This window comes from Sinocyclocheilus grahami, unplaced genomic scaffold (genome assembly GCF_001515645.1).
Source record: "Sinocyclocheilus grahami isolate Dianchi unplaced genomic scaffold, SAMN03320097.WGS_v1.1 scaffold820.1, whole genome shotgun sequence".
In the NCBI taxonomy this organism is placed as follows: domain Eukaryota; kingdom Metazoa; phylum Chordata; class Actinopteri; order Cypriniformes; family Cyprinidae; genus Sinocyclocheilus; species Sinocyclocheilus grahami.
Window position 1 is genome coordinate 331,779 of NW_015505999.1, and position 26,041 is coordinate 357,819.

Consider the following 26,041-nt stretch of genomic DNA (forward strand, 5'->3'; position numbering starts at 1 on the left):
AGTCTTCATATAAGCAGAGCAGATGATATTAGAAACATGCAATGCACCTACTTGATAAGGTCATCCTCTGGGACATGGCTTGCATCAGGGATCCAGGATGATACATCTGTTGATTCTTCATTACTGGACTCTTCCTCACTGTGAGTCTGGTGATGAAGCATCACGTCCAGCATCTCAGTGGTCAGCTGGTGAATCTCACTGGCATGGCTGTTGGCAACATGTTTGTGGACTGATGATGACTCTCGGAATGACTGTCCACAGCAGTGCCAAAGAGCTGGTGAGCTGTTTTCACAGGTTGGAGGAACTTTCTTGGATGCCACAAATTTTGCAAACGTCTAAACACCGTGGGAAAAGTACTGCTATTAAACACTACAATCATCATGATATCAATAAACTTGATATTCATTGAAAATGATCACCGTACTCACCCTTTTCTTGACATGAGAGTACAGTTTCCTTGCTGCTGAAAAGTCAGGTTTGTCTGCTTTATGGACCTCTGAACCAAGACTCTCAACATCCAAATCAACAAGCATACTTGCCATTATAATTGTAATATTGCTCACCAATAATTGTTTATGAGAGAAAACCAACTATTACCTACAGTTCACAGTCCAATAATTAAAAAACTAAACGCCATCCTAAAAACCATCATATAAAGAAGTTTAACCTATTTTCATGCAATTTATGTCGTTAATGCTTGACCGGTTTATTAAACACTACCGGCAGGTTAATAAAATAAAATTGATTTGACGTGCATTCACGGCTTGTGGAGATAAAATGAGTCGCGACTCGCTTCTACCGGTGTCCGATTCGCGAACGAATCATTCTTTTGACTCGGATCTTTTCATTGAATCCGATTCTAAATGACTTTTTTATCAGGTAAATTATAGCTGCAACAAACTGAACTGGGACGGGTTGACTGACACACTTATTAAAACAGCAACTTTAAAGCGTGTTTTTTACTCTGAAAGATTAATTAATATGATACACTTCCGTTCAATTGCAAACATTAAATGTACAAATATGAGCACAAGTAAACTACTTGCGAAACAGTAAAAAAAGAAAAGAAAAAATAACTACAAAAATAAAATAAACAAAATGTTCCTCAGTAAAACGGAGCTTTACAGCATACCAGGGATCATTAGCCTAAATAGTGGCGTAAAAGAATCACTGAATTGTTTGAAAACGAACCGATTCTCGGTGATGAATCAGACTTCTCACCCCGTGTCGCAACAATACACGTGTTTCCGTTGACGCAGCTGTTAACCCGGATGTGTTGCCCTTAAATCAACCGCTTTTATTTTTCTAGTGTGGCTAACGGCTGTTACCATTCAAAACCGCAAGCTTTACTGAACACAATTCAGTGGCTATAAAACAGTTCCAAGAAGTGTATGCTTAGTGGTTTTTCCATACTATTTCAACGGTCTGAATATTTAATTTGAGAAATGTCGAGGCGAAGGCACAGCGACGAGGGTGATGGTGAGTGGGTTAGCATGTTAGCATGCACGTTGATTGAGATGTGTTCATGACATTTTCATATTGTGTGTTTGATTACTCTTATGATTGCAAATGAAGGACTTACTGACAATGTGGCAGTCGAAGGGTGCAGTATTTGACTTATGTAAATAGTCTGTTTATTTGCATTAAGTGCATTTGCATTAAAAAAAGCCCCAAGTAAACAATTAAACGTTAACGTTACTTTTTGAGCAGATTCCAGATAAACAACGCACTTTGAATTTGATGATAATAATTTAGGACAGAGTGCAAGTCTCTTTAGGACATTATGCTATTAGGACGATTGGTTATTAATGTTCCTTTTAGATTTCTTTTTTTGACAAAAGCAAGCACTTTTTAACTGCTTATACTTTGCACTATTTAATACTATTTCATTGCACTTTTTAAAACTATCATATTACTTTTATTTAGCATAACAGTTATCTTTTATTCTACAACCTCATTGCAATAAGGCATTCTCAAAACTGCACCAAAGAACCCAGCTAACTGTGTTGTCATACATGTTAGAAAGGACAAATTTATGCTTGAAAAAAAGCCCCAAGTAAACAATTAAACGTTAACGTTACTTTTTGAGCAGATTCCAGATAAACAACGCACTTTGAATTTGATGATAATAATTTAGGACAGAGTGCAAGTCTCTTTAGGACATTATGCTATTAGGACGATTGGTTATTAATGTTCCTTTTAGATTTCTTTTTTTGACAAAAGCAAGCACTTTTTAACTGCTTATACTTTGCACTATTTAATACTATTTCATTGCACTATTACCGAGGAATTTACCAATTAATTCTTTAAAAATCCTACAATGTGATTTTCTGGATTTTTTTTCTCATTTTGTCTCTCATAGTTGAGGTATACCTATGATGAAAATTACAGGCCTCTCTCATCTTTTTAAGTGGGAGAACTTGCACAATTGGTGGCTGACTAAATACTTTTTTGCCCCACTGTATATGCACGCGCATCTACTTTATTATAACTTTTGATGGTTTTTAATTCATCATGTGCACTGCAGGTGCGCTTTCTCAGTGACCTGGTGAACTGTCATGTCATCGCGGCTCCATCCATGGTTGCTATGTTTGAGAACTTTGTCAGTGTCACACAGGAAGAAGACATACCACAGGTGAACATAACCTCAGCATGCCTAGCAGATCATGTTCATAGATAATCTTGAGACTAACAGATGTGTCCGTACAGGTGCGGTCTGACTGGTATGTGTATGCTGTGCTGTCCAGTCTGGCTTGGGTTGGCAAGGAACTGTATGAGAAGAAGGATGTGGAAATGGATCGCTTGCTTAACCAAATTGAGGGATATTTAAAGTAGGTTTCTCTTTTAGCTGTATAATTACTCTCATTTGCATGAAAAGATGGCATGAAAGATGAAAGTTGCAACACATTATCTTTTGTAGCAACCGTTTTCACTCGCTGAACACTCTGACTGAGCGCTTGAGAGTTTCGCTCTTCGTCAAGCAATCTGTTCTATTTTTCAATTCATCTCAATGGATGCGCAGCATACCTGTATTTCAGAGATGGGCACAAATACATGAAAATGTATTTAAATACAAAATACTGTGTGGAAAAATGTACTTAAATGCAAATTACATTAGATTTTTTTTTTCAAAGGCTTTAAAATAGAAAATACAAAAAAGGTATTTTGTATTTCAAATACATATTTTAAATACATGTATCTGAAATACTGGCCATTCCTGCGGTATTTGACGTACCGTAAACTCTAGTGTGAAGGCGCACGACTCAGCGTCGCTTTGCTGTTAGCACTGTGTTTCTCACGCATGCAAAGAGAGAGAGCGGGAGTACTGATATTACATATCCAATAGAAGTCCAATAAAATGCGTCCATCCATCATAAAAAATGCCTCACACGGCTCCGGGGGGCGGTTAATAAAGGCCTCTTGAAGTGAATCGATGCGTTGGAAAATTTCCACAGGGCTTAAAGTTCTCCAGCACCATGCCGGATCTCTGGCGCGCAGCGTTTGGCTGCGGAAAAAAAAATAGTCCTACATTTAAAAAAAAAAAATCTTGTTGATTGATATCTCTTTCGAGTCCATGAGTTCGCCTACCAATGGTATGAGAGGAGCACAGCTTTCACTCTCAACTAAACTAACATTACTAGCCAATCAGAATGTTTTGCTCCTATAAACACGAGACGCGCATAATAGTATCCAATTGCGGAGTCGCAGCCCTGATAAATGGAGAAGCGCGACAAAAAGCTGATAGGCGCAATGGTCAAAGATGTCCCTCTAGCGCATATTTACATAGAATAACTAATTAAAAAGCAATGGAGCTTTGTAAACAGCTCAGAGTAATCATGTCATCTCCATAAAACGATATGATTACCAGAACAAATTTACCGGGATTTTTGAAAAGGTCCTGTTCACACATGATCTATTAATGGTAACTTATCGGTAATTTACCAGTAAATACTGTTTGTGTGAAAGGGGCCAAACTCGTCCTCTGTTTATGCCGTGAATTTGAATTGCTTAACGTTCATCTGGAAAAACACTGTGCATTATCTCACTAGATTTGTAACGTAAATCATTTATAAACTACTGTTTGTGTGAAAGGGGCCAAACTCGTCCTCTGTTTATGCCGTGAATTTGAATTGCTTAACGTTCATCTGGAAAAACAGTGTGCATTATCTCACTAGATTTGTAACGTAAATCATTTATAAACCTTTGCCAACACAGGAGAATACATCAATCTATGTCTAAATATGCCATATATTGTAAATCGCGATTTCAAAATAAAAGTTTCTGCATGTGGCCAGATATGAAAATTTAATGGATTTAAACGGTTTAATCACGCTGTAAAGTGAAATGTCACCAGGCCGTTGGCGCCCTCTGCAGGTATTTAAAAAAAAAATACATAATGTACTTATGTTGGTTATGTTCATATTATGTATAGGCATATTGCATTATGTATTTTAACAGTGTTGTTCAGTACAATCCTGTAATTTCTTGGTTTTGATATTTTATTTGAGCCAATTATTATTGCCTCATCGCTAGTTTATATATAAATAGTCATACTAAAGCCTGGTTTTCACTTAGGTCTGTTTGTTACTAAAAAAATATCAGATTACTCCATTGTCAAAATAATCAGTAGATTACTTGATTACCAAAATAATCATTAGTTACAGCCCTAGATTAGTTAAAATATTTCTAAATACAACTGAATTGTTTTACTTTTTGTAATTAAAAGACAAATATTTTGTCATTTGAAAATTTCTTTAAAATAGTATTCAAATATTGAATGTCTTGTTCTAGTGAACCAAGTATTTGAATTTTGTCTCATCTTGTGAGCTAAGTGTATTGTCACATCCCTAGTGTCGATAAGCGGTGATTTAGCTCATAATTTTCCAAGTGTATGATACAGCTTTCATTCTTCAGGTCAACCATACATTCATGAAAAAAAATCAGTTTGAATAAAGAAAGCTATAACTTTGCCATAGTATCCTTTCAAATGTTAAAGTTACCACAGTCATTGCATGCTTTGCATGTGCTGCCCCACCCCGCCCCCGGAAAAAAGTGCAGGCTCAGGATTTTTTTTGCTTTAACCCCTGTATCCATATTTAAAAAATTATAAACCTTAATCTCTAGCTTCCGTTAGCGGATAGTGTGTGCTAATTTATTTTATGATGTTGATTATTGTGGTGTTTGTCAACTCAAATGCATTATGCTTGTAGATGACAGAGAATACAGAGGAGTCTGCTGTGAAATGTCATGATCTGGGTTTTGTTACAGGGGGCGTCAGAAGACTCATGTTTCCATGCTGCAGGTGTGGACTGCAGAAAAGCCCCATCCTCAGGAAGAGGTGAGAGTCAGGCTTCATCCATGCCTGTCACTTTACCTTTAAACACTAACAAAATGTCAATCACAGTTGTTTTCAACTGGTTTTGCTTTAAAACATCGGACAGCAAGTGGCAACACAATAGTAATAGAAACCCATAACTTGTGTTTAATGCAGTTTGGGATATATTCTATTCATGTATTTTGAGGGTGGGTGAGTCCTGCAGCCAGTCCATTTTGGTTTCTGTCTGATTTGACTAGCTTCTACAAAGTGACAGATGAATTTGCACAACTACCGTAGAGTTTGATTAGATGCACAATCTTTGACATTACCAAACAAATGATAAGGTACTTTCTCATCCTTGTTTATCACATTTGATTCATTTTATATATATGTTTTATATGTAAATAAAAGCCTAAATCATATCTGTACTTCCTATAAAGTGATTGTACCTCTTAAGACTTGGATTACACTGCTTGATTCCATGGATTAATTTTACAATGCCTTTATCTATGAAGGGACAGAAACTCTCAGGTTTTATTAAAAATGTTTTTTTTGTGTGTGAATTTGTTTTGAAGATTAATTAAACTCTTGCGAGTTTGGAACGACTGAGTTTAAATGACAGAATTTTCATTTTTGGGTGAACTATCCCTTTAATAAGCCTAATTATTTTGCTCTCCTAACTATACACTATTACATGGTAAGTTTTTCAGTTTAACATTGATTTTTTTTTTTCTTCTCTTCTTGTCAGTGACCCTATCAGAACAGACCTACCAGTCGAGAGCTGCTCTATTCTTTCACTGTAATTAATTTCCTCTGTGTGTCTCTCTGTAGTATCTGGACTGTGTCTGGGCTCAGGTGCAGAAGCTGAAGAAGGACCGCTGGCAGGAGCGTCACATCCTGCGGCCTTATATTGCATTTGACAGTGTGCTGTGTGAAGCCCTGCAGCATAACCTGCCCCCTTTCACACCTCCAGCCCACTCTGATGACGCTGTCTACCCTATGCCCCATGTCGTCTTCAGAATGTTCGACTACACTGATGCCCCAGAGGTGCAGTAATGTTTCTTATCTAGTCCTTATTTTTTTAACTGGATCTATAATGGGATGTCAGAAGACAAATGCATCATCCTTTAAAAACATGAAACTGCATTCTTTTAATTGCCATTATAGAGTGTTTACACTATTGGAGTAAGTAATAGGTAGGGAAGGGATTGTTGTTTATTATTACAGTTTAATTGTTTATATATATATCCATCTCACATGAGTCACATCTCACCAATGTTGAAAATAGTTGTGCTACTTATTATTGTTGTGGAAAGAATTCTACGTTCTACATGTTCTTTGATGAATAGAAAGTTCAAAATCACTTATTTGAAATATAAACCTTTTGTAACATTATAAATGCCTTTCCTGTCACTTTTGATCAATTTAATCCATCCTTGTATAAAAGTATTATTTCTTAAAAAAAGGTAATGCATAATCAGTTTGATTAATTTAATTTTAATATATTTTAAATTTGTTTGGTTTCATGTTCTTGTGGATGCTGTTTGTATATGTAAGTGTGTTTGATATGACCCCTTTAATTAATACATCTCATCCTGAGAACATAGTTACCCAGCTGAATTTTCCAAGGCTGTAATTATGATGACAGACTTTTAATTTAATCTTCATTAAACCTTTTCTTATTACAGTAAAGAGAGATGTTAGCAGCATTTACTTCAGAGGCTTGAGAAACTTCAAAGCTGTTGTCCTTTTAATGTGGTGGATTATTCTGTGTTTCAGGCTCATCAACTGGTTCTCGCATCATTTGAGTAACTTCCAGTTCAGATGGAGCTGGGATGACTGGTGAGGATGAGCTGTTTCCTCTGGGAATCATTTGTACAGGCTATGCATTGTCTGTTTGTGTATAAAAAGTTGTATTTATTATATTTAAGTATTGAGTTCTGATCTCTTCAGGGCTGACTGCCTGACTCAAGACATTGAAAAGCCCAAACCCAAGTTTGTTAAAGAAGTTTTGGAAAAGTGTATGAGGTAAATTTCACACAGCTTTTTATTCAGTTGCATTGCTTTTTATAATTGCTGAATGGACTCAGTTAATGCATGTTGTTCTGTTTCTTTACACTGAGCCTTGATTATGAACCTGCAGGTTGTCGTACCATCAGCGGATAGTGGACATTGTTCCTTCGAGTTTCTCTGCCCTGATCCCGGCTAACCCTGTGTGCAGCTATAAATATGAAGAGGAGACTGAGTGTATGTTCAGGCTCAAGAACACATCTGCGATTCAATGTGTACATTTGTATTTATATGCATGCATGTCTACATGTTTGTGATGAAACTAGGGGTGTCCCCGACTAAGGATTTTTCATAGTCGAATCGGAATTTTCTAATCTTGCCGATATTCAACTGATAGTCGAATCATGTGTTTTGGGGGCGGGGCAAAATACATTACCAAGAGTCATGTCAGACATTCGACAGTCATAACTACGTTAACACGCAGGGAAAATGTGTAACGGACACCTCACAGATACAAACGGGGTAAATGTTTTTTTTGTTTTGATTAAAATATAGTTAACATTAAACATCAGCGAAACCCTAAGAATTCACAAATGGAAAATGTGTAACGGACACCTCACAGATACAAACGGGGTAAATAATGTTTTTTTTGTTTTGATTAAAATATAGTTAACATTAAACATCAGCGAAACCCTAAGAATTCACAAAAATTGTGAAAAAAAGTGCTCTCATTATAACGTTATGTATATGACAGTAGTTATTAATGTTCTGTTTTTCTGTTTTGAGCTGCGCGTGCTGAAAATGACCAGTAGAATATAAAGCAGCAGGTTTTTAATCAGTGGGATTTAACTCATAATTTATCTCATATAGAATACGCTTCGTTATTTATACAACATAACGTTAATATTACGACTTATAGGCAATCTGCACAAAATGCCCCGAATACACATGAACGTGTCTGCGCGGCTCTGAATGAACTCCTTTTGTGGACGCGTTCTTCACGCAACAACATGCAGAAACGGCAACTAAACTCTAAAAATTCACAGTTTTATTATAATAGTGTTATGTATATGACAATCCCAGTCATAGTTATTAATATTATGCATTGTTTGTCCTGCTCGCACTGAAGAGATAATCCCCGTAGTACTACAATGAAGCGCTTTTCTGCAGAGCAACTCAAACAAATGCATCCTATATGAGATATGTACATATATATATATATATATATATATACACGCAACAACGTGCAGAAACGGCAACTAAACTCTAAAAATTCACAGTTTTATTATAATAGTGTTGTATATGACAATCCCAGTCATAGTTATTAATATTATGCATTGTTTGTCCTGCTCGCACTGAAGAGATAATCACCGTAGTACTACAATGAAGCGCTTTACTGCAGAGCAACTCAAACAAATGCATCCTATACGAGATATGTACACGATATATATATATATATATATATATATATATATATACACACAGTATCTCACAGAAGTGAGTACACCCCTCACATTTTTGTAAATATTTTCTTTTCATGTGACGACAATGAAGAAATGACCCTTTGCTACAATGTAAAGTAGTGAGTGTACAGCTTGTACAACTGTAAATTTGCTGTCCCCTCAAAATAACTCGAGACATAGCCATTAATGTCTAAACCGCTGGCCACAAAAGTGAGTACACCTATGGCAACTACAGTGAGTAACGCTATCAAAAACCGGGCGTCTAATGAGGAGATTCTTATTGTTCTAAAAGATGTCCCTAATCCAAACCAGGATGAGGATGATGGTGGGTCTGCCTTTTAACATCTTTAGTCTAGGCCTAGAGCTATCGATTGATTTTAAATATATAATTGTTAGAGATATTTAATAAATTAACAAAATATGTATTATATATTTACATAATTCATAATGCATGTATACACATTACATATATTTATTTTCCAAAAGCATTTTTGTATTATTTGTATTTATCTTTAATTGATTTTTATTATTTTATTAATGTTATTCATTTTAATTAATTATTTTAAATTGTTGGTCTTCTTAAAAGGTTATTACACACATACATTGAAAAAAGTTATTAACTGGTTTTATTAGATTAAAAAATATTGTTTAACATCACTGAACCAACCTATATACATTAATTAATACCAGCAAAACGAATTTATGTGGGTTAAATCAGGTAGAAGTAGCTCTTTAAAGTAACAATTGCACATTACCACTATTTACAGTTTACTTTTACTCATAAAAGCAGAGAATTTTGTCATGATACTTTGAACTTGACACTGTGTATTATGAGTATATTTGGCTCTTATTACAGATTGCTTGATGTTCCGCATTTGTATATCGCTTTGGATAAAAGCACCTACGTGAGTGATTGGTACAGTCATGACCAAAAGTTTTGGCAGTGACAACTTTTGTATTTTGCAAAGTTTGGTTCTTAAGCTGTTGTGGTGTTCGTTCACATTGTTTCTAGATTGTGGCGTAGAGTGATCAGATGCATTTAAAATAATTGCTAAAAGCTTAATTGGCCAAAAAAATTAACTTCTCACAAAAAACTAATTTCACAGTTTTTTGATCCTGACACAAAATGACCAGCTAACATTAATTGACTAATCATATCAGCAGCACATGTGAAAGTGAATGAGAACTAGTCAGGTGAAATCAAAATCATACTAATTAGATTGTAAGAGCAGACTGATTGCTATAAAAGGAGGGAAGGAAGCGCTTCCAATCATTGTGTTCTTGTTAGCAATGATTATCTCCAAAGAAACACGTGCAGCCATCATCGCTTTGCATCAAAATGGCCTCACATGCAAGGAAATTGTATACCATAGAAACATGTGGTGAAAATAATCTACAAATACTGAAGCAGCAAACTTTGCAAAACACAAAATTTATGTCACTGCCAAAACTTTTGGCCATGACTAAACGTGAATGTGCCTTGTTTTCTTTATGTAACCGCACTTCTCCTTTCTATCCAGATGAGGGCGATGGCTTCAACCCTCTGAAGATTGAAGTGTTCCTGCAGACACTGCTCCATTTGGCTGCGAAGTCTTTCAGTCATTCCTTCAGTGCCCTGGCCAAGTGAGTATCTCCTGCCAAACCTCACACAGGCCTGCCAGCGGCTGGCTCCGTGTTCCCTCTCCTTCTGCTTACAAACGCTGCCTGTAATTGCTAAAAGCACAGATTATTGAGAACGTATGAAAGCTTGTAAAATGCTCAGGTGCCGTTCTTCTGGTAAATGGCAATGGATGCATTTCTTTTCTCACTCAGGTTCCATGAGGTTCTGAAGAACCTTACAGACAGTGATGAGGGGAAACTGCACATCCTCAGGGTTCTGTATGAGTTCTGGAGGAACCATCCTCAGGTGGGATCAGTCAGACGTCTTTATTTTATATGTTGTATTGTCTTATCGAACGCCAGCCGTGGCATGTTGCCGATGTACTCTTTCAGATGACCTCCGTGTTGGTGGACAAGTTGATACGGACCCAGATCGTGGACTGTGCAGCTGTGGCCAACTGGATATTTTCTCCTGAAATGGCTCATGATTTTACCAGGTAAACCTGCAGAACGCACTTACCTGTGCAGGTGAGGTCATTGCAGCTGTAATTGATTTATGCTCATTGGTTTTATGCAGGTTTTATGTGTGGGAGATTCTACATTCGACCATCCGGAAGATGAACAAACACGTGCAGAAGATCCAGAAAGAGTTGGATGAGGCAAAAGAAAAGCTGGAGAAGCAACAGAACAAAAAGGTAGAGAAACAAATATTTTTGACTGCCAAGACACCGCATTCTGATTAGTTTTTTGCAATCCTGATCTTTGGAATTGACTGTCCTCACTGTTACTTTTGTAAGGGCTTACGTTGCATCATTTGTTTGTGCAGTGCAGACAGTTAATATCTGGAATGTCAACATTGGTTGCTGTAGTAGTAATGTAGGTGTCGGCCTCAAGCCAACAGACTTTCTCATCCAGCAACTAGTGAGGATAGACCAGACGGACAACTGGAAATTTGGCTTCTGGTTGTGTCCGTCACAATGTCTAGCCACAGAGTTGAATTCATGAGGTGCCTGAGACAACATATGCTGTTGAGGAGGGATTGCTCTATTTGTTTTTTTTTTATATCCTACCCAGACACTACTTTCCAAAAACTGCTTTCATTCAGACAAAAACAAATGTCCTATACATATATAAATGTATTTCTGACCACACATTACGATGCTTGGAATCTTTATTTATTGCTTTTCAGATTATGAAAAAAGTGTTTCCCATTCAAATATTTTCCCATCTAAAATCCCATTATTTTAGATTATTTTTATCCTTATGTCATCTTTTTTAATTTAGCTTTTAATTTACTTTTTTAGATTATCGATTTTATTAAATTAGTCATATTTTAAACCTTTTATTTTACTGTGTGTATTTGTGAAAATGAGTATGTATATTTAATCGTTACCTATGCTTCGTCAATATTACGATTATTTTAATGTGCCAGTGAAAATATTGGCTTTCTCCAGGTCTTTATCACTTTATTACAATGATTCAAAATTAAAACAACAAATGTTTACTTTCACAAGCCGTCAAGTATTTCGAGCTTGCAGCAGGAAGTTTAAAGCTTAGAGACTTCCATACGGCATCCACCCACAGCGTCTTCTGGGATTTCTCATTGGTCGATTCTCTCAAGTGTGCATTCGATGCATCCTAAGTATCAATGACAAATCTGTGTACTTTCATTCATCCTCTGTACTTGCGTTCTTTATTATTGGAATTTAACTTTGATGGTTGATGATGATGAAGTACGAGAACAGAAGGACGCACGGTTTCTCTTTTCCTGTAGCAGCGGGACAGTGGCGATGAAGAGGACATGGAGAAGAACAGTGAGGATGAGGAGGGTCAGTTGGAGGAACAGATCGAGAGGCTGCAGGAGAAAGTTGAGTCGGCCCAGAGCGAACAGAAGAACCTTTTCCTTGTTATATTCCAGGTGCGTCCATCACAATGCAGATCCATTTTATCCTGATGTAAAAAGCTTTTTTTGTTAATACATTTGTTATAGAGGCTGCATGACTACATTAAAAAAAAAGCTGCAAAAGATGTGTCCCTGTTAATGTCTCAACTCCTTTTACACCTTGTTCCTATTTGTCAGAAGAGAATAAACATTTCATTCTTTTCATGTCTTTCTCTCTCTGTGTGTGTGTGTGTGTGTGTGTGTGTGTGTAGGCTGCAGGAGAAAGTTGAGTCGGCCCAGAGCGAACAGAAGAACCTTTTCCTTGTTATATTCCAGGTGCGTCCATCACAATGCAGATCAATTTTATCCTGATGTAAAAAGCTTTTTTTGTTAATACATTTGTTATAGAGGCTGCATGACTACATTAAAAAAAAGCTGCAAAAGATGTGTCCCTGTTAATGTCTCAACTCCTTTTACACCTTGTTCCTATTTGTCAGAAGAGAATAAACATTTCATTCTTTTCATGTCTTTCTCTCTCTGTGTGTGTGTGTGTGTGTGTGTGTGTGTGTCTTTTGCGTTTCATTATGCTATTTGAAGACAGTGCCTGGAGCTAAGAGATGACAAGAACTGTTGTTATCTCTCTTTCTCTTTCAGCGCTTCATTATGTTACTGACAGAGCACCTGGTTCGCTGTGAAACGAGCGGCGTAGACATCAACACCACCTGGTACAAGAACTGCATCGAGAGGCTACAGCAGATCTTCCTCATGGTAGTCCTGATCCACTTGTTTGCCGGTCTATACTGGGTTTTGTTGGTCATTAAACATCCCTTATTTATTACCTTCAATCTTCATTGTCGTCCACAGCATTATGTGATCATCCAGCAGTATATGGGCACCCTGGAGAACCTGCTGTTCACCGCTGAGCTCGACCATCATATCCTGGCTGTTTACCAGCAGTTCTGTGCTCTTCAGCTCTGAATTCCCACAATGCATCACTTCAGACTGTCACACCTGCCTGTTTACGTGGCATTTCAAGGTTTAGTGACATCGATCGGGATCATTGGAGATGGTTGTTTTGTAAGTAGTGATATTGGGAAATCTCAGACCCTTTTTGGGCCCCTTGATATGTTTGTGTAGTGTTTCTTTTTCTTTTCATTTTTTTTCTTTTCTTTCTTTTTCTTTTTTCATTTTTCATTGTCATCGGCTCTGTGGTAAGTGCAGATCTTTTAAAATGCCTGGTGTTTAGTAAACCATGATGAAGAGCATAGTTTTACTCAAGCAACTATGGTATGAAACTACTAATTTTTATGCGTTTTATGTCATTTTGATTGAAAAATGATTGTCGAGTTGTGTTTCAAGTAATTCTTCATTATCAATGGTGTGCCTCTTAAAAGCAGATTGAGCTCTTTTGCCACTGAATGATAAAATGTCTTTTTTTTTTACAAAAATACAAAATAAAAAAAAAATTGCCCCTGCTCATGTCTTTTGTTCTTGCAAGCCTCTACGAGAAAAGAGGATGATGACTGACATATGATCATTTCTGGCTATAGCTGACAATTGTTCAAGTACTTTGTGAACTCCTCAAACAATTAAGATAAAATATACAAGACAGCCAGATGATAAATATAAAAAATTACCCTTTCTAAAAACAATCTTCTTGATTGTATAATTAATTTTATTAACATACAAATTAATGTTTTGGTAACGTTAGCAGGAATTGTAAAAGATAATGTTCAGAATAGGTTTTGAGTGGTTCATAAGCACCCTTTTGGGATTTATGTAAATGACCATCTTACTGTACACTGTCACGCTTATTACATGGCCATTTTGCTAAATAAGTAATTGGGCATTAAATATTAGAGTTGAAAATACTGTACTTCACTTAAAGTAATTGTTACCTTTTCTCTCCCAATTCTCTGAAAAACAATATGTAACTGAAGAAGAAAAAATCAGTTGTGAGTGAAAAAGTTGCAATGACATTTTATTTTTTTTATTGCGTTGTAGAAACAAAACAATTGCGAGAAAGAAAAAATGAATTCTGAGTTTATACCTCACAATTCTTTTTCTTGTAATTGTGAATTTATATCTTGCAAAAAAGTGAGATGTAAACTCAGAATTGCAAGAAAAAGTCTCACTCTTTTTTTTAATCCGTGGTGGTTATTCCAGCAATCCTTCATTTCTACTCCTACTTTAGGTAGAAAGTTAGTCCTAGGGACATTTTATTGCACTCAAATATATCTCTAATTTCATAAAATAACTACAAGCCTTAGTTTCCAACTTTAAACATTCAACAACATACTGTATGTACCTCAAAATAACTACATTATAAAAAAATTATTTAATGCATTATGTATAACAGTTAGAAAATCCCTGTACCATGTATTGCAATAAAAACATTTATGATTTGAGATTAATATTTGCATAAAACATTTGGTCTTGGTTACCTTTAACAGAAAAAAATGTTTTTGTGCATAACGAGTTTGGTTTTATGTAACATTAATTGTGTTCAGGTGGTACCATTTCTGAACAAAGTAGCATTTAAGACACATTTTCAGTGTTAATGAGGTAAAAGACTTTAAAGTGTGCGTAAACACTGTCATCAGTGGTTTTTCTTGCCGTTAGTTCAGTCCGTCCCTTTATGCATCAGTGCTGTTTGCCCAGGTGTCTCCTCCTGTTGACTGGTTTGTCACTCTATTTGGTGAGGCTGTGGCTTCCGCACGGAGTCTCCGGTAATCCGTGTGGAAAAAGCCAACAAAGCAGCAGGTGCCCAGAGTACACAGGCCTGCCATCACCAGCACTGGAACTATGTGTGTGTGCATTTAGGAGAAAGAGCAAGAGAAAGAAAGACAAATGAATGCCTGGAGCTCAGCCCAACTGTATCAACTCATCAAGGCATCAAGCAACCCAGAAAAGCCAGAAGGCTGGATTAATTTGGACGTGTTCCCATTTTAAACATTTTCCCTACCCAGGAGGAGGAAGAGGAATTGAAAATTGTGCACGAACCAGCCACACTAGACTTTCAAAGCATGGTGGGAGTTGTGACACGGTGAAGGGAGGAAACTAATCACCGCTTGAATAAGGCCATGCGCCTTTTACTGCATAACTGGGCAGTAAACACTGTGCACTGCATACTATCTTTCAGTAAATAGTATTTTAACATTTCAAATAATGCAACACTTACCTGTCCAGCTCAAATTGGCATCTGTTCCGGTAGCACATACAGATAATGGAGATTCTGCCATTGGTTTGGCCAGAGCTTGTAGCAGGAGCAGATAAAGGGCAGCCTGAATTTGTCTGATTAAACATCACATTGAACACATCAGTTCAGTCTATAAAAAGTTAGTATAAGCTTATAGGACTACTTACCCAAAAATGAAAAATTGAGCAAATTTACACACCCTCAGACCATCCAAGATGTAGATGAGTTTGTTTCTTCATCAGACCAGATTTGGAGAAATTTAGCATTACATCACTTGATCACCAATGGATCCTCTGCAGGGAATGGGTGCCGTCAGAATGAGAGTCCAAACAGCTGATAAAAACATCACAATAATGAACAAATAATCCACCCTACTCCAGTCCAATAATGTCTTGTGAAGTCAAAATCTGCGTGTTTGTAAGAAACAAATCCATCATGAAGGTGATTGTTTTTATCAGCTGTTTGGACTCTCATTCTGACAGCACCCATTCACTGCAGAGGATCCATTGGGGAGCAAGTGTAAATGCTACATTTCTCCAAATCTGTTCAGATGAAGAAATAAACTGGTTGGCCTGAGATTAAGTACATTTTAAGCAATTTTTCATTTTTGGGTGAACTATTCCTATAAGAAACATTTCTGAAACAGAATTTGTAAAAAAAAAAAAAAAAAACACGTAACTACAATAAAAAAAGTTACCCAGACACAAAGATCAATCCAGAGGATGTTGCTTCACCCACAGGGTACGAGCATTCAACTCCGAGCTCCATTGCGATGGGATATACAGAGTACCCGAAGAATCCAAACCACGCACATACTGCACCAATGATGAACTTCTGCTCACTTAACTGGGAAACCTGATGGACAGCAGGACGACAACATGTCAGGTCAAGCACATATTAACAACAGTGAAATCATTTACTCTACTCACCACCGCAAAAACCGAGCAGCCCAGTGATGTCAGACACATGTTTATTTTAGTGACTTCTGTAAACTTCTTGGTCTTGTCCACGTACAGGCCGAGGAGAAAAGCACCCAAAACACCGAATACAATAGCAACTGCACCGCACAGTCCTGCAAAGTCCTGCCACATTAAACATGTAGAGACACAGTTATCTTGACTTGATTTTCTAATACTGTACAAACTTGGCAGGTGATTGAAAGTGTTTATATAAACCATCCATCCATCCATCCAGTTCAGTAGCAGTATTAATGCTATGTTTAATACAAGGCTTTGTAAATCCAGCATTTGAAGTTAGCTAGTTAGTTGAGATTTAACTTTATTTCTAGTTATTTAACATATTTATTGGTTTATTTTATGGTTTTTTAATTTTGTTTATGGTTTGAGGTAAATGTGGGTATAATTCTTTTTGGGTTCTTACATTTGTGTAGCCCTTAACACAAAGTATCTGCTCCAGTAAGGTGGAAAAGCAAGTGAATACCCCTATTCCTGAACCAAAACACACCAGCAGGAACACATATGCTTTGTTTGTCAGCAGCTGCAAATAAAAGAGTGACAGAACGCAGTGAATCTCAGACAGCAGTACAAAATGACATAAACGCCACCTTTAATCAGAGGCTATATTTCATTAATTCTCAAAAAAATGCACATTGCTCATGCAATAAAGTAAATGAGTTGTCATGTCAGTTTGTTTGAAACTATGTATAGTACCAGTTTCACCCCCTGTAGAAAAGGTTCAGAGCTGGAGGTCACCATGCTGGCAGAAGGGGGTGTGGGGGGAACGCGTTCACGGATCCCCACTGTTGCTAGGAAACAGGCTATGGTGGCAGGTATAGCATATATCAAGAGCTACAAGTCAGACAGAGAGACGACAGGACTATAAGGGATGTGCATCATATAAGAAATAAAATAATTTTTTGCCCAAGTTCTGTCTTAAGCAGTCTTACCAGCATGAAAAGAGTATTGGTGTAACTAAGTATCATTGGAGAGAAGATATTCGCTAAGAGCAGCCCAACAGTATTAGCTGGAAAACAAAGGCGAAGAATATTACCATTCTACAGTAGGCTACAGGCATTTAAGTACCATATAAAATATGAGCTGTAAAAAGGTTACCCATGGAAGCCATCATGTTAGCTGTGGCCCTCTGGTGATCAGGGAACCAGAGAGCTGCCAGCTTGGTAGGGGCAAAGATAAAAAAAGGCTGGGCGAAGGCACACAACGTCTGGCCCCCCATGACCATAGGGAAAATGGCCCGCTCTGGGATGCAGCTTAACATGCCAATGACACGCAGGATAGCGCCCAACATGTTGAGCCATGAGCCCATGATTAGCTGTGTTTCAGGAAGAAAGTATATTTCGTAAATGTGATGAACATTTTCATCACAGCGGCTTTTTCAATTGGCTACATCCCAAATTATGTATTGTGTTTGATACCTTTCTGTGGTGGGAATGGCATTTTAAATAATTCTAAATGATACGTGTTAAGTAAATAATCTAATTTACTAAAAACTAAAACAATTTGATAACTTTTATTATACACTTCTTAAATAACACAATTAAATATTTTATTTAAAAACAAAAAGTGGATCCCATTGCAAGAAACAAAAATAATCCACGTCCAAGCACTCACATAGCAGGCAAAATATAAAAAGCCTTTATTATAAAACAGGGCTACATGTATTTTGCCTGCTATGTGAGTGCCTGGACGTGGATTATTTTTGTTTCTTGCAATGGGATCCACTTTTTGTTTTTGACATTTTCCCGCTCTGGAGCACCCTTAGTACCTGAGTACCTGAAGCGCCACTGGTCAAGACTTTTTTCTTTGAATATTTTATTTAACTTTGTTTTATATAAATGATGTTTTGCATTATTTGACAAAATAGCTTGACTGCAAAAGACAAGTACATTAACTTTTGATTAAACTTAAATTAGTTGTAAAATTATTGATTTTGACGAAAATCGGTTTGCGCATCGGAAGTGAAGTGCACGCTCGTTGCAGCTAGGTTCAATATACATTTACATGGTATATTTATATTATGCAATATAGCATAACGCTATGTATTGTATCATTTTATTTCCTATTATTTTCCCACTTGGATGTGTGTTTCATTGGATATCTATTTTTTGTTCGATTTCTGAAGAATCAACTGAAGTGAAGTGAGGTACCCAGGTGGCAGTCTACAACAAGTGAATCTAATTACTGTAAAGACAAAATGTTTTGCACTTCAAGAACCAAGAGCACAAACACAGTTAATTTAATTGAAAACTATATGATCAGTTACTTCATTATTATAACTTTATTATGATCATCACTGACCTTTATATAAACCTTTATTTTTTTTTAAATGGCATGTTGTCACATTACAGTTTTAGGCCTAACTATAATTTCTGCCAAAATACCACATTTACTTAAGTTATATTTACAATAAAACTGTGATATTAGTCAACAACATTGACAAAGAAGATGCATTATTATGTTTTTTTCCCCCATAAGGAACAAAAACTAGTTATTATTCCTTTTTTTGGGGGGTAACAGCTGGAAAACAATATTTAACAATATAGATTTGACAGTATTATCTCTCTGTATACCGAGAAGCGCAGGATTAATTATGTTTTTTTCCCCCATAAGGAACAATAACTTTAACAATGGTATTTGGCAAAAACTAGTTATTATTCCTTTTTTTGGGGGGTAACAGCTGGAAAACAATATTTAACAATATAGATTTGACAGTATTATCTCTCTGTATACCGAGAAGCGCAGTCCCAGTGTGTCCAGCACCCATGTTGTGATCAAACTGAAGAAGACAGCAACCACTATATAGACTAGCGACAGCCAGTTGACCAGATTTAGAGAGACTCGCAGATATTGTGCTGTCTGGTCGGCCACAGGTGCAAAAGTCAGCCATGCCTGTGGAGAAATTGAACACAATAAAAATGAAGGTGTAGCTTCAATGTGTACATTATTCCGATATCTAGTCCACAAAAATACAACATTCAAGAAAATACTATATATTATGTATCTATGACATTTATAAATATGAAGTGCATGGAACTGGACCAGCTTGCTCATATGACGCAAACTCTCAGTTCAACATTTAACTGCTGAAGCTGCAAAAAAACAGGAACCACAGGTCAGAAGGGCCCCTCACATGAGCTTAATATGACAAACACAGAGTGACGTGCAAGTGTATGAGCGGCAGTGGTGTAAATTGTACTGAGAAATTATGCTTGAAAATAAATTATGGGTACAGTTATACAAGTCAAGCCACATTCTAAATGAAATTTTAAGGAGTAAAAATATATTTAAATTTTCCTCCAGAATGTAACGGAGTAAAATACAAGTATTTTGTTTCAGTGGTACTAGAGTAAACACTTGATTAAGAACATTTACTTGAGTACTTTATAGGACAAAGTACATTGGCCGTAGTGAGTGAGTGAGTGTGTGTGTGAATGAGTGAGTGAGTGTGTCCTAGCACTGGGGGTTGCACGAGTTAGTGCACTCTCAGGGCTGGGTTGTGGCAGGAAGGGCATCCAGCGTAAAACATGTGCCAAATCAGTTGTGCGGATCACTCCACTGTGGCGACCCCTGATAAAAGGAAGCATGTCAAATAATGAGAGAGAGTAGGCCTACTTTATAGCCCTACTGAGCATTATTCACAGTGAGTACAGTGGCCATTTGCAGTGATGTACACAATAGCATTTATTTGTTTGCTATCAACAATATTATATGTATGCAGCAGCATGACAGATGGCAGTCAGCTGATCCCAAATCACAATACAGTCGTTTTGTGCACCACTGCACAACTTACTGGGACCATTTTTCGCATTAATTTAAATGCATAGACGCTGTTTTCACAGTCAGTGTGGAATTCCTTTGTGCACTTGGTGTAACATAAGATGCTTTCCTAAAATAAACGGTCAGTTCTGATTGTACGTAAAAAAATATTTTTGTACTAAAAAATTCTTAACACATGCCTGCAATCCAGAATCACATCTACTGGTTTAGGCTGTCATCAGATTTCCTCAAGATTGTAATCTTTAAATAAGCCCCGAATTACACCATCTGCTAAGCTTTAACACAGTGTGCCAAGACACAAGATGTAGCTTTCTCATATTTCAGATGAACAGCTTTGGACGTCTTGTACAGACCTAAACTGAGTTTATTTTCAGGGTGCATCATCATCATCACCATCCATCATTATCAGCTAGTTTGCAACCAAATGTTGGTTTGTATTAATTGATAAACTAATTAAGTTCAAATTCAAGAAAACGTTTGATCTTTTTTTTTTTTTTTACCTTTTTCTTTTGATCTTTCTTAAAATTGATGTAAATACACAGTTAAAAATAATGTTGTTGGTAATTAAATGAGAATAATTAAAATAGTTTTTACTACTTAAGTGAATACAAACCGGACAGATCATGTCAAAATTATGACACATGATAACACATGGACCTGTGAAGAGGCCAGAATCTTTTGACTTTATTAAATTTGTTTTTATTTATTTATTATTTAGAAAAAGGGATTTGTGTCTCAAAAGCGTAAAAATAAGTAATAAAAGTACCATACACTTGGGATGTGTTTTTATTGTAGTCTATATTTGTATAAATCGTATAATTCATATCTATCAGGATACATAAAAAAATTAATTATATTATATAATGTATTTTTTTATTTAAAAAAGTTGTTAAGCATAATCATTTCAATTATATTTACCTAGTAACTTTTTTCAAATGAATGAATCACATTAAATAAAGTATAATCCAGTGGCTTCTATCTGTCATCCATCCCTCCTCCCTTCCACAAAGTGTGCGCATGCGCAGAGGGGTTCTTCAGTGCGCTGTTTCGGCCTGTTTCGGCACTGGCCGGACATTTTCGCCTCTTTGTTTTACTGATAGTGGATTTAACTCGGATTCAACCCAATATCCAGCGGACCGCTCTGGCCATAAACAGGTTTGTTCCTTTAAACTTGAACCGATTCCCGCGGATCATTGCACGTATGCGTTTCCCGAGCTTTCTTTCGGATGGCAGACGGGGAGTTTTCATTTATTCTTGCTGTGTTTTTTCCGCTTGATGGCAGCTCTGCATGGCTATACGTACTGTTATATGTGCGGTCGTGCTGTATGTGTGTATACGTGTGTAAATGTGTGTGTATGGCGACGCCGGGCCCTGCAGCTCCTAACCGGGTCATCTTTTGTAAGAAGGGAAAAAGTGTAATTTAGTGTAGCTGGAGTTTCATAAGCATGCACTCCTGTGTCTGATTACAGTTCTTGTTGTTGGTTAGTTCTCTTGCCTGGAATGTTCTTGAGAGCTTCCTGTCCATCATAATCATCATCTGGCCATCTGTGTGCTGAAAGTTGGGGTTTGATTCTCTGGCAGGTTTGCATGCAAGCTAAAATGAAATCTGGGCCAGAGAAAAAGTTAAAGCCCAGAGGGTTTGTAGGGGAAGCATGTGCAAACCTGCACCCCAGACTCCTGGAGTAGGAACAACCAACAAGTCCTGCTTCATGTGTTTGGACACATTCACTTTTGTGAATGCTTTACATTTTAGTTGGGGGGACGGCAAACAGGATATAGTTGTTACAGTATAGACAATTTTCTGTTGTCCCAAAGTTGTAGGGGGACATGCCCCCCATATGTCCCATGGGATCTACGCTATGTCCCTACATGATGGACGTATTGAGTTGTCATGTCTGGACATTGGTTGACATCCACATTGATTTGGTTTCTCTTGAGAATCTGCTGTGAAATTTCTGTGTTCTGACATTCTAATAATCATGTTGACCACTGAAAAGTGATTTATCCTACGTCCAGATGTACAGTATGTTGGTTTAGAGTGTTAAAAAACATTTTTTAATATTTTTAAATGTCTTTGACAGGTTCACACGCACACACATAGTCGCTGACATAACTAGTGAGTCAAACATTCACATGATGTTTCATTAATGCATGATTAATCGCTTAGTCAATATCATGCCTGTTGTCTGATTATTTGTTGTGATAGGCTGATGAAGTCATGAGACACGCGTTATGCTTATAAGTTTAAAACACTTTTATGTCCTTTTAGTACTGGCTTAAGCATGTGGCCTATGGCTATTGCACAGTCCTCTCTAATGTGCCAGCAACAGTTAAGTGGTTTTCAGTGAAAACAAAGCCTTTCAGTTTGTCCATGTTTTTAGTGCATATACCCAGAAAAGTGAGTTCTAATACTGGTCCAGCCTGCGGTCTGGCATTAAGCAGTGTAGACAGTTATTCACGCTGATGTGAAGTTATCTCACGTTAAACAAAATGAGTTTAATACTGAGCTGGTGAAATGTGACCCTGTTTTTGCTGAGGTGTTGGCTTACATTTACAATTCTGTAGATTTGATCAGGTAGATTGAAGGCATTAAAAACTGAAAGCATCTTCTAGTTCTAGGGTAACGTGTGATTCAAGTGTGAATTCACTGAGGTTTTTTTGTTGTTGATTCAGCTGTCACTTCATAAACTGTTAAAATGTCATTCTTCAGTTTTGCTTTAATCATCTGTTCAGCTTAATAATTTAAGAGATTTTAAGAGATTTTGTAAGCCTTTTTAAGAGATGTGATGTATCAAGGCTGATCTTTTTTAAAATGAGTTTGATTCTTTTTTGCTGAAAATATTGTTTTTAATTGGTGTCAACCAATATGTTTTTTCCCCATAGGCTCCAACATAGACTCATTGGAAAAATGTGCTCTTCCTACATTTTTGCAAAACTCCAATAACATACACTGAACAAAATTATAAACGCAACACTTTTGTTTTTGCCCCCATTTTTCATGAGCTGAACTCAAAGATCTAAGACTTTTTTTCTATGTACACAAAAGGCCTATTTCTCTCAAATATTGTTCACAAATCTGTCTAAATCTGTGTTAGTGAGCACTTCTCCTTTGCCGAGATAATCCATCCACCTCACAGGTGTGTCATATGAAGATGCTGATTAGACAGCATGATTATTGCACAGGTGAGTTTGCATAATCAAAGAATTTCTGCACGAACTGTCAGAAACCGTCTCAGGGAAGCTCATCTGCATGCTCGTCGTCCTCATCGGGGTCTCGACCTGACTGCAGTTCGTTGTCGTAACCGACTTGAGTGGGCAAATGCTCACATTCGATGGCGTCTGGCACTTTGGAGAGGTGTTCTCTTCACGGATGAATCCCGGTTTTCACTGTACTGGGCAGATGGCAGACAGCGTGTATGGTGTAGGGCTGCATGATAAATCGCTTGTGATATTTAATGTGCATCTTGTCAGAAAGCCGGTTCTGTAATCAGCGGTAAATCTCCATCACGTGCGTGCTTTCACATTGAGCAACATTAACTACACAGAGCCGTTGTTCACTGACGAGCTGTGCAAAAAATCGCGCGAATATGAACGTGGTTTTGCGCAGCTCGTCAGTGAACAACGGCTCTGTGTAGTTAATGCTGCTCCATGTGAAAGCACACACGTGATGGAGATTTACCACTGATTACAGAACGGCTTTACTGAACAGATGCGCATTAAATATCGCATGCGATTTATCGTGCAGCCCTAGTATGGCGTCGTGTGGGTGAGCAGTTTGCTGATGTCAACATTGTGGATTGAGTGACCCATGGTGGCGTTGGGGTTATGGTATGGGCAGGTGTATGTTATGGACAACGAACACAGGTGCATTTTATTGACGAGATCCTGAGGCCCATTGTTGTGCTCATGTTGCAGCATGATAACGCACGGCCCCATGTTGCAAGGATCTAAGTGTTGTGTTTATAATTTTGTTCAGTGTACCTGCACATTTCACTGCAGCTTCCATCTGAAATGAACAGTGAAGTGAAACACCAACAATATTTATTCCTTTTCACTCAAATTATGTTTGTTGGGGCAGATTATTGATTAATGAAGATTTATTTTCACACTGTCCCTTGCACAATACTATGTTACCTCAAGACACGTGATTTGTAAACTAATACATTTTGACATTTGCATCAAATAACCAGCTCCATTGTATGGCTTTTCTAATGTAGTAAACTTGCTCGGTAGCTCACCAGGTACAACATTACACTTGCAATGCGGAGCACTCCGGCCCAGTGAAACATGTAGGGTGGAGTTTAGTGTAGGTGGTGTGTTATTTTCAAACTTGATTAAGCATTAACCGTTTTTTAGCTCCACTCACTCGCTGGACATTTAATTTCCGAACTGCTGCGATACGTACATGAACCAACATAATAAAATGTGGCCGAATTCACATTTGTCTGTATCTGATAAAACTGAACATGCTTTTAGTGCCACTCATAGGACATTACACTATGAAAGTGTTACAAAATGTGCAAGAAGCAAAGTAATATTCTGCAGAAATATTGCCACAGGCACATTTTTACAATGAGCCTGGATTGTTTTGTCCAATGCCTTATGGTATATGAAGACAGTATATAATTAAATAAAGGCACATGAGAAGTTAAATTAGGGCTGTACGATGAATCGCATGCGATATTTAACGCGCATCTTGTCAGTAAAGCCGGTTCTGTAATCAGCGGTAAACTCCATCACGTGCGGGCTTTCACATGGAGCAGCATTAACTACACAGAGCCGTTGTTCACTGACAAGCTGCGCAAAACATGCGCAAAATATGATCGTGGTTTTGCACAGCTTGTCAGTGAACAACGGCTCTGTGTAGTTAATGCTGCTCCATGTGAAAGCCCGCATGTGATGGAGTTTACCGCTGATTACTGAAACGGGTACAGAAATAGCGCATGCGATTTTATCGTGCAGCCCTAAGTTAAATGAATACTTGTTTTGCATATTTAACGTAATTTTTTTTTTTTAAACGGACATTTCTATATTCCAAGTGTTATCGACCAATGCTAATAATATCAAAATTAACCAAGATTGACTGATTAATTGGCCTGGCCAGTATCACTAGTTTTCAGGGTTGTCCATTTCAGGTTTTATTTATGTTTTATGCCAATTTTAGATGATAACTCTCTGTTGAAGTGCTCTAACCCTGTTAAAGTTATCAGGTTGCCTTAAGGTCTTTTGTTTTTGCCTAAGTGTTGTGCAATTTCTACTCCTCTTTCATAAGCATCCAGGGTCATAGTGGATTAATTCTGCTGATACACTTTTAGTCCCACTTCCGTAAATGTGGGTCATGTCAGAGCTAGGGTCAGAGAGGGCCGATCCAAATCCGAGATTGTGTGTATTATTCTGAAGCCATACGATCAGTGGCGGCTCGTGGGTTTTAAAATAGAGGAGGCACACTAATTGTATTGGTCTGGGATCCCTGTCGATTATTATTATTATTTGCTTAACCACTTTAAAATGGCTTTTTGGTTGCTTTTAGTCAGAAAACGTAAAGAAAACGATACATACAGCAAGATAATATAATTTCACTTACCTGGCCTATCACTTGAAGCAAACATCCATCCCTTCTTAAAAGTCTGTGTTAAAAGAGAGCTGCCTGTTGTTCCATTTAATTAAGCCGACTGCTGTAGCCTATATCCAGCTTAGGCTGTTTTCCCTAAATTTATATATATATATATATATACTGTTTGAATGACAGCTTGGTAAATCTGTTGGCGATCAAATATTCAATATCACTACTCTTCATAAGTACTTGGTACATTATCA

The 26,041-nt window shown here is 37.3% G+C and overlaps 4 protein-coding genes and 1 long non-coding RNA gene across 5 annotated transcripts in view; 3 read left to right on the forward strand and 2 right to left on the reverse strand.

Annotated features, from left to right (window-relative positions):
• Positions 1–6: 6 nt before the first annotated feature.
• On the reverse strand, positions 7–812 carry LOC107562379 (thiosulfate sulfurtransferase/rhodanese-like domain-containing protein 2). Its single transcript, XM_016247008.1, has 2 exons — positions 429–812; positions 7–335 (listed from the first exon to the last, which is right to left on the reverse strand). The coding sequence occupies exons 1-2, from the start codon at positions 540–542 to the stop codon at positions 48–50; spliced, it is 402 nt and encodes a 133-aa protein (XP_016102494.1). The 5' UTR covers positions 543–812; the 3' UTR covers positions 7–47.
• Positions 813–1,445: 633 nt separating this feature from the next.
• LOC107562364 (nuclear cap-binding protein subunit 1-like) lies at positions 1,446–13,610 on the forward strand. Its single transcript, XM_016246988.1, has 17 exons — positions 1,446–1,487; positions 2,528–2,635; positions 2,710–2,831; positions 5,269–5,338; positions 6,149–6,369; positions 7,097–7,159; positions 7,271–7,345; positions 7,461–7,602; positions 8,971–9,115; positions 10,311–10,413; positions 10,603–10,696; positions 10,783–10,886; positions 10,967–11,084; positions 12,164–12,243; positions 12,544–12,607; positions 12,926–13,039; positions 13,136–13,610. Exons 1-17 carry the CDS (start codon positions 1,446–1,448, stop codon positions 13,247–13,249), a joined length of 1,779 nt encoding a protein of 592 aa, XP_016102474.1. The 3' UTR covers positions 13,250–13,610.
• LOC107562380 (uncharacterized) lies at positions 7,091–7,602 on the forward strand. The gene is made up of 3 exons (XR_001605977.1): positions 7,091–7,159; positions 7,271–7,345; positions 7,461–7,602. It is a non-coding gene; the product is annotated as an uncharacterized lncRNA (long non-coding RNA).
• A 754-nt stretch (positions 13,611–14,364) lies between the features above and the next one.
• Positions 14,365–19,498, reverse strand: LOC107562365 (major facilitator superfamily domain-containing protein 7-like). The gene is made up of 9 exons (XM_016246989.1): positions 19,178–19,498; positions 17,543–17,759; positions 17,377–17,453; positions 17,141–17,278; positions 16,851–16,967; positions 16,400–16,552; positions 16,168–16,325; positions 15,453–15,565; positions 14,365–15,074 (listed from the first exon to the last, which is right to left on the reverse strand). Exons 1-9 carry the CDS (start codon positions 19,496–19,498, stop codon positions 14,908–14,910), a joined length of 1,461 nt encoding a protein of 486 aa, XP_016102475.1. The 3' UTR covers positions 14,365–14,907.
• Positions 19,499–21,227: 1,729 nt separating this feature from the next.
• The window catches only part of LOC107562381 (polycomb group RING finger protein 3), a 43,484-nt gene continuing 38,670 nt past the window's right edge, over positions 21,228–26,041 (forward strand). The window contains exon 1 of the mRNA XM_016247009.1: positions 21,228–21,379. The gene's annotated coding sequence lies outside the window, so the exon portion shown is untranslated. The remainder of the gene's footprint in view (positions 21,380–26,041) is intronic.

Bases quoted from the DNA above. Each gene is read 5' to 3' on its own strand.
- LOC107562379 (XM_016247008.1), bottom strand. From the start codon at position 542: ATGGCAAGTATGCTTGTTGATTTGGATGTTGAGAGTCTTGGTTCAGAG. The intron at 336-428 runs GTGAGTACGGTG...CACGGTGTTTAG, and splicing joins ACTCTCATGTCAAGAAAAGG to ACGTTTGCAAAATTTGTGGC.
- LOC107562364 (XM_016246988.1), top strand. From the start codon at position 1,446: ATGTCGAGGCGAAGGCACAGCGACGAGGGTGATGGTGAGTGG. The intron at 2,636-2,709 runs GTGAACATAACC...GTGTCCGTACAG, and splicing joins AGGAAGAAGACATACCACAG to GTGCGGTCTGACTGGTATGT. The intron at 2,832-5,268 runs GTAGGTTTCTCT...GTTTTGTTACAG, and splicing joins CAAATTGAGGGATATTTAAA to GGGGCGTCAGAAGACTCATG.
- LOC107562365 (XM_016246989.1), bottom strand. From the start codon at position 19,498: ATGAGCAAGCTGGTCCAGTTCCATGCACTTCATATTTATAAATGTCAT. The intron at 17,454-17,542 runs GTAACCTTTTTA...TTTGTTTTCCAG, and splicing joins TAACATGATGGCTTCCATGG to CTAATACTGTTGGGCTGCTC. The intron at 16,968-17,140 runs GTACTATACATA...TTTTATTTGCAG, and splicing joins TTCTACAGGGGGTGAAACTG to CTGCTGACAAACAAAGCATA.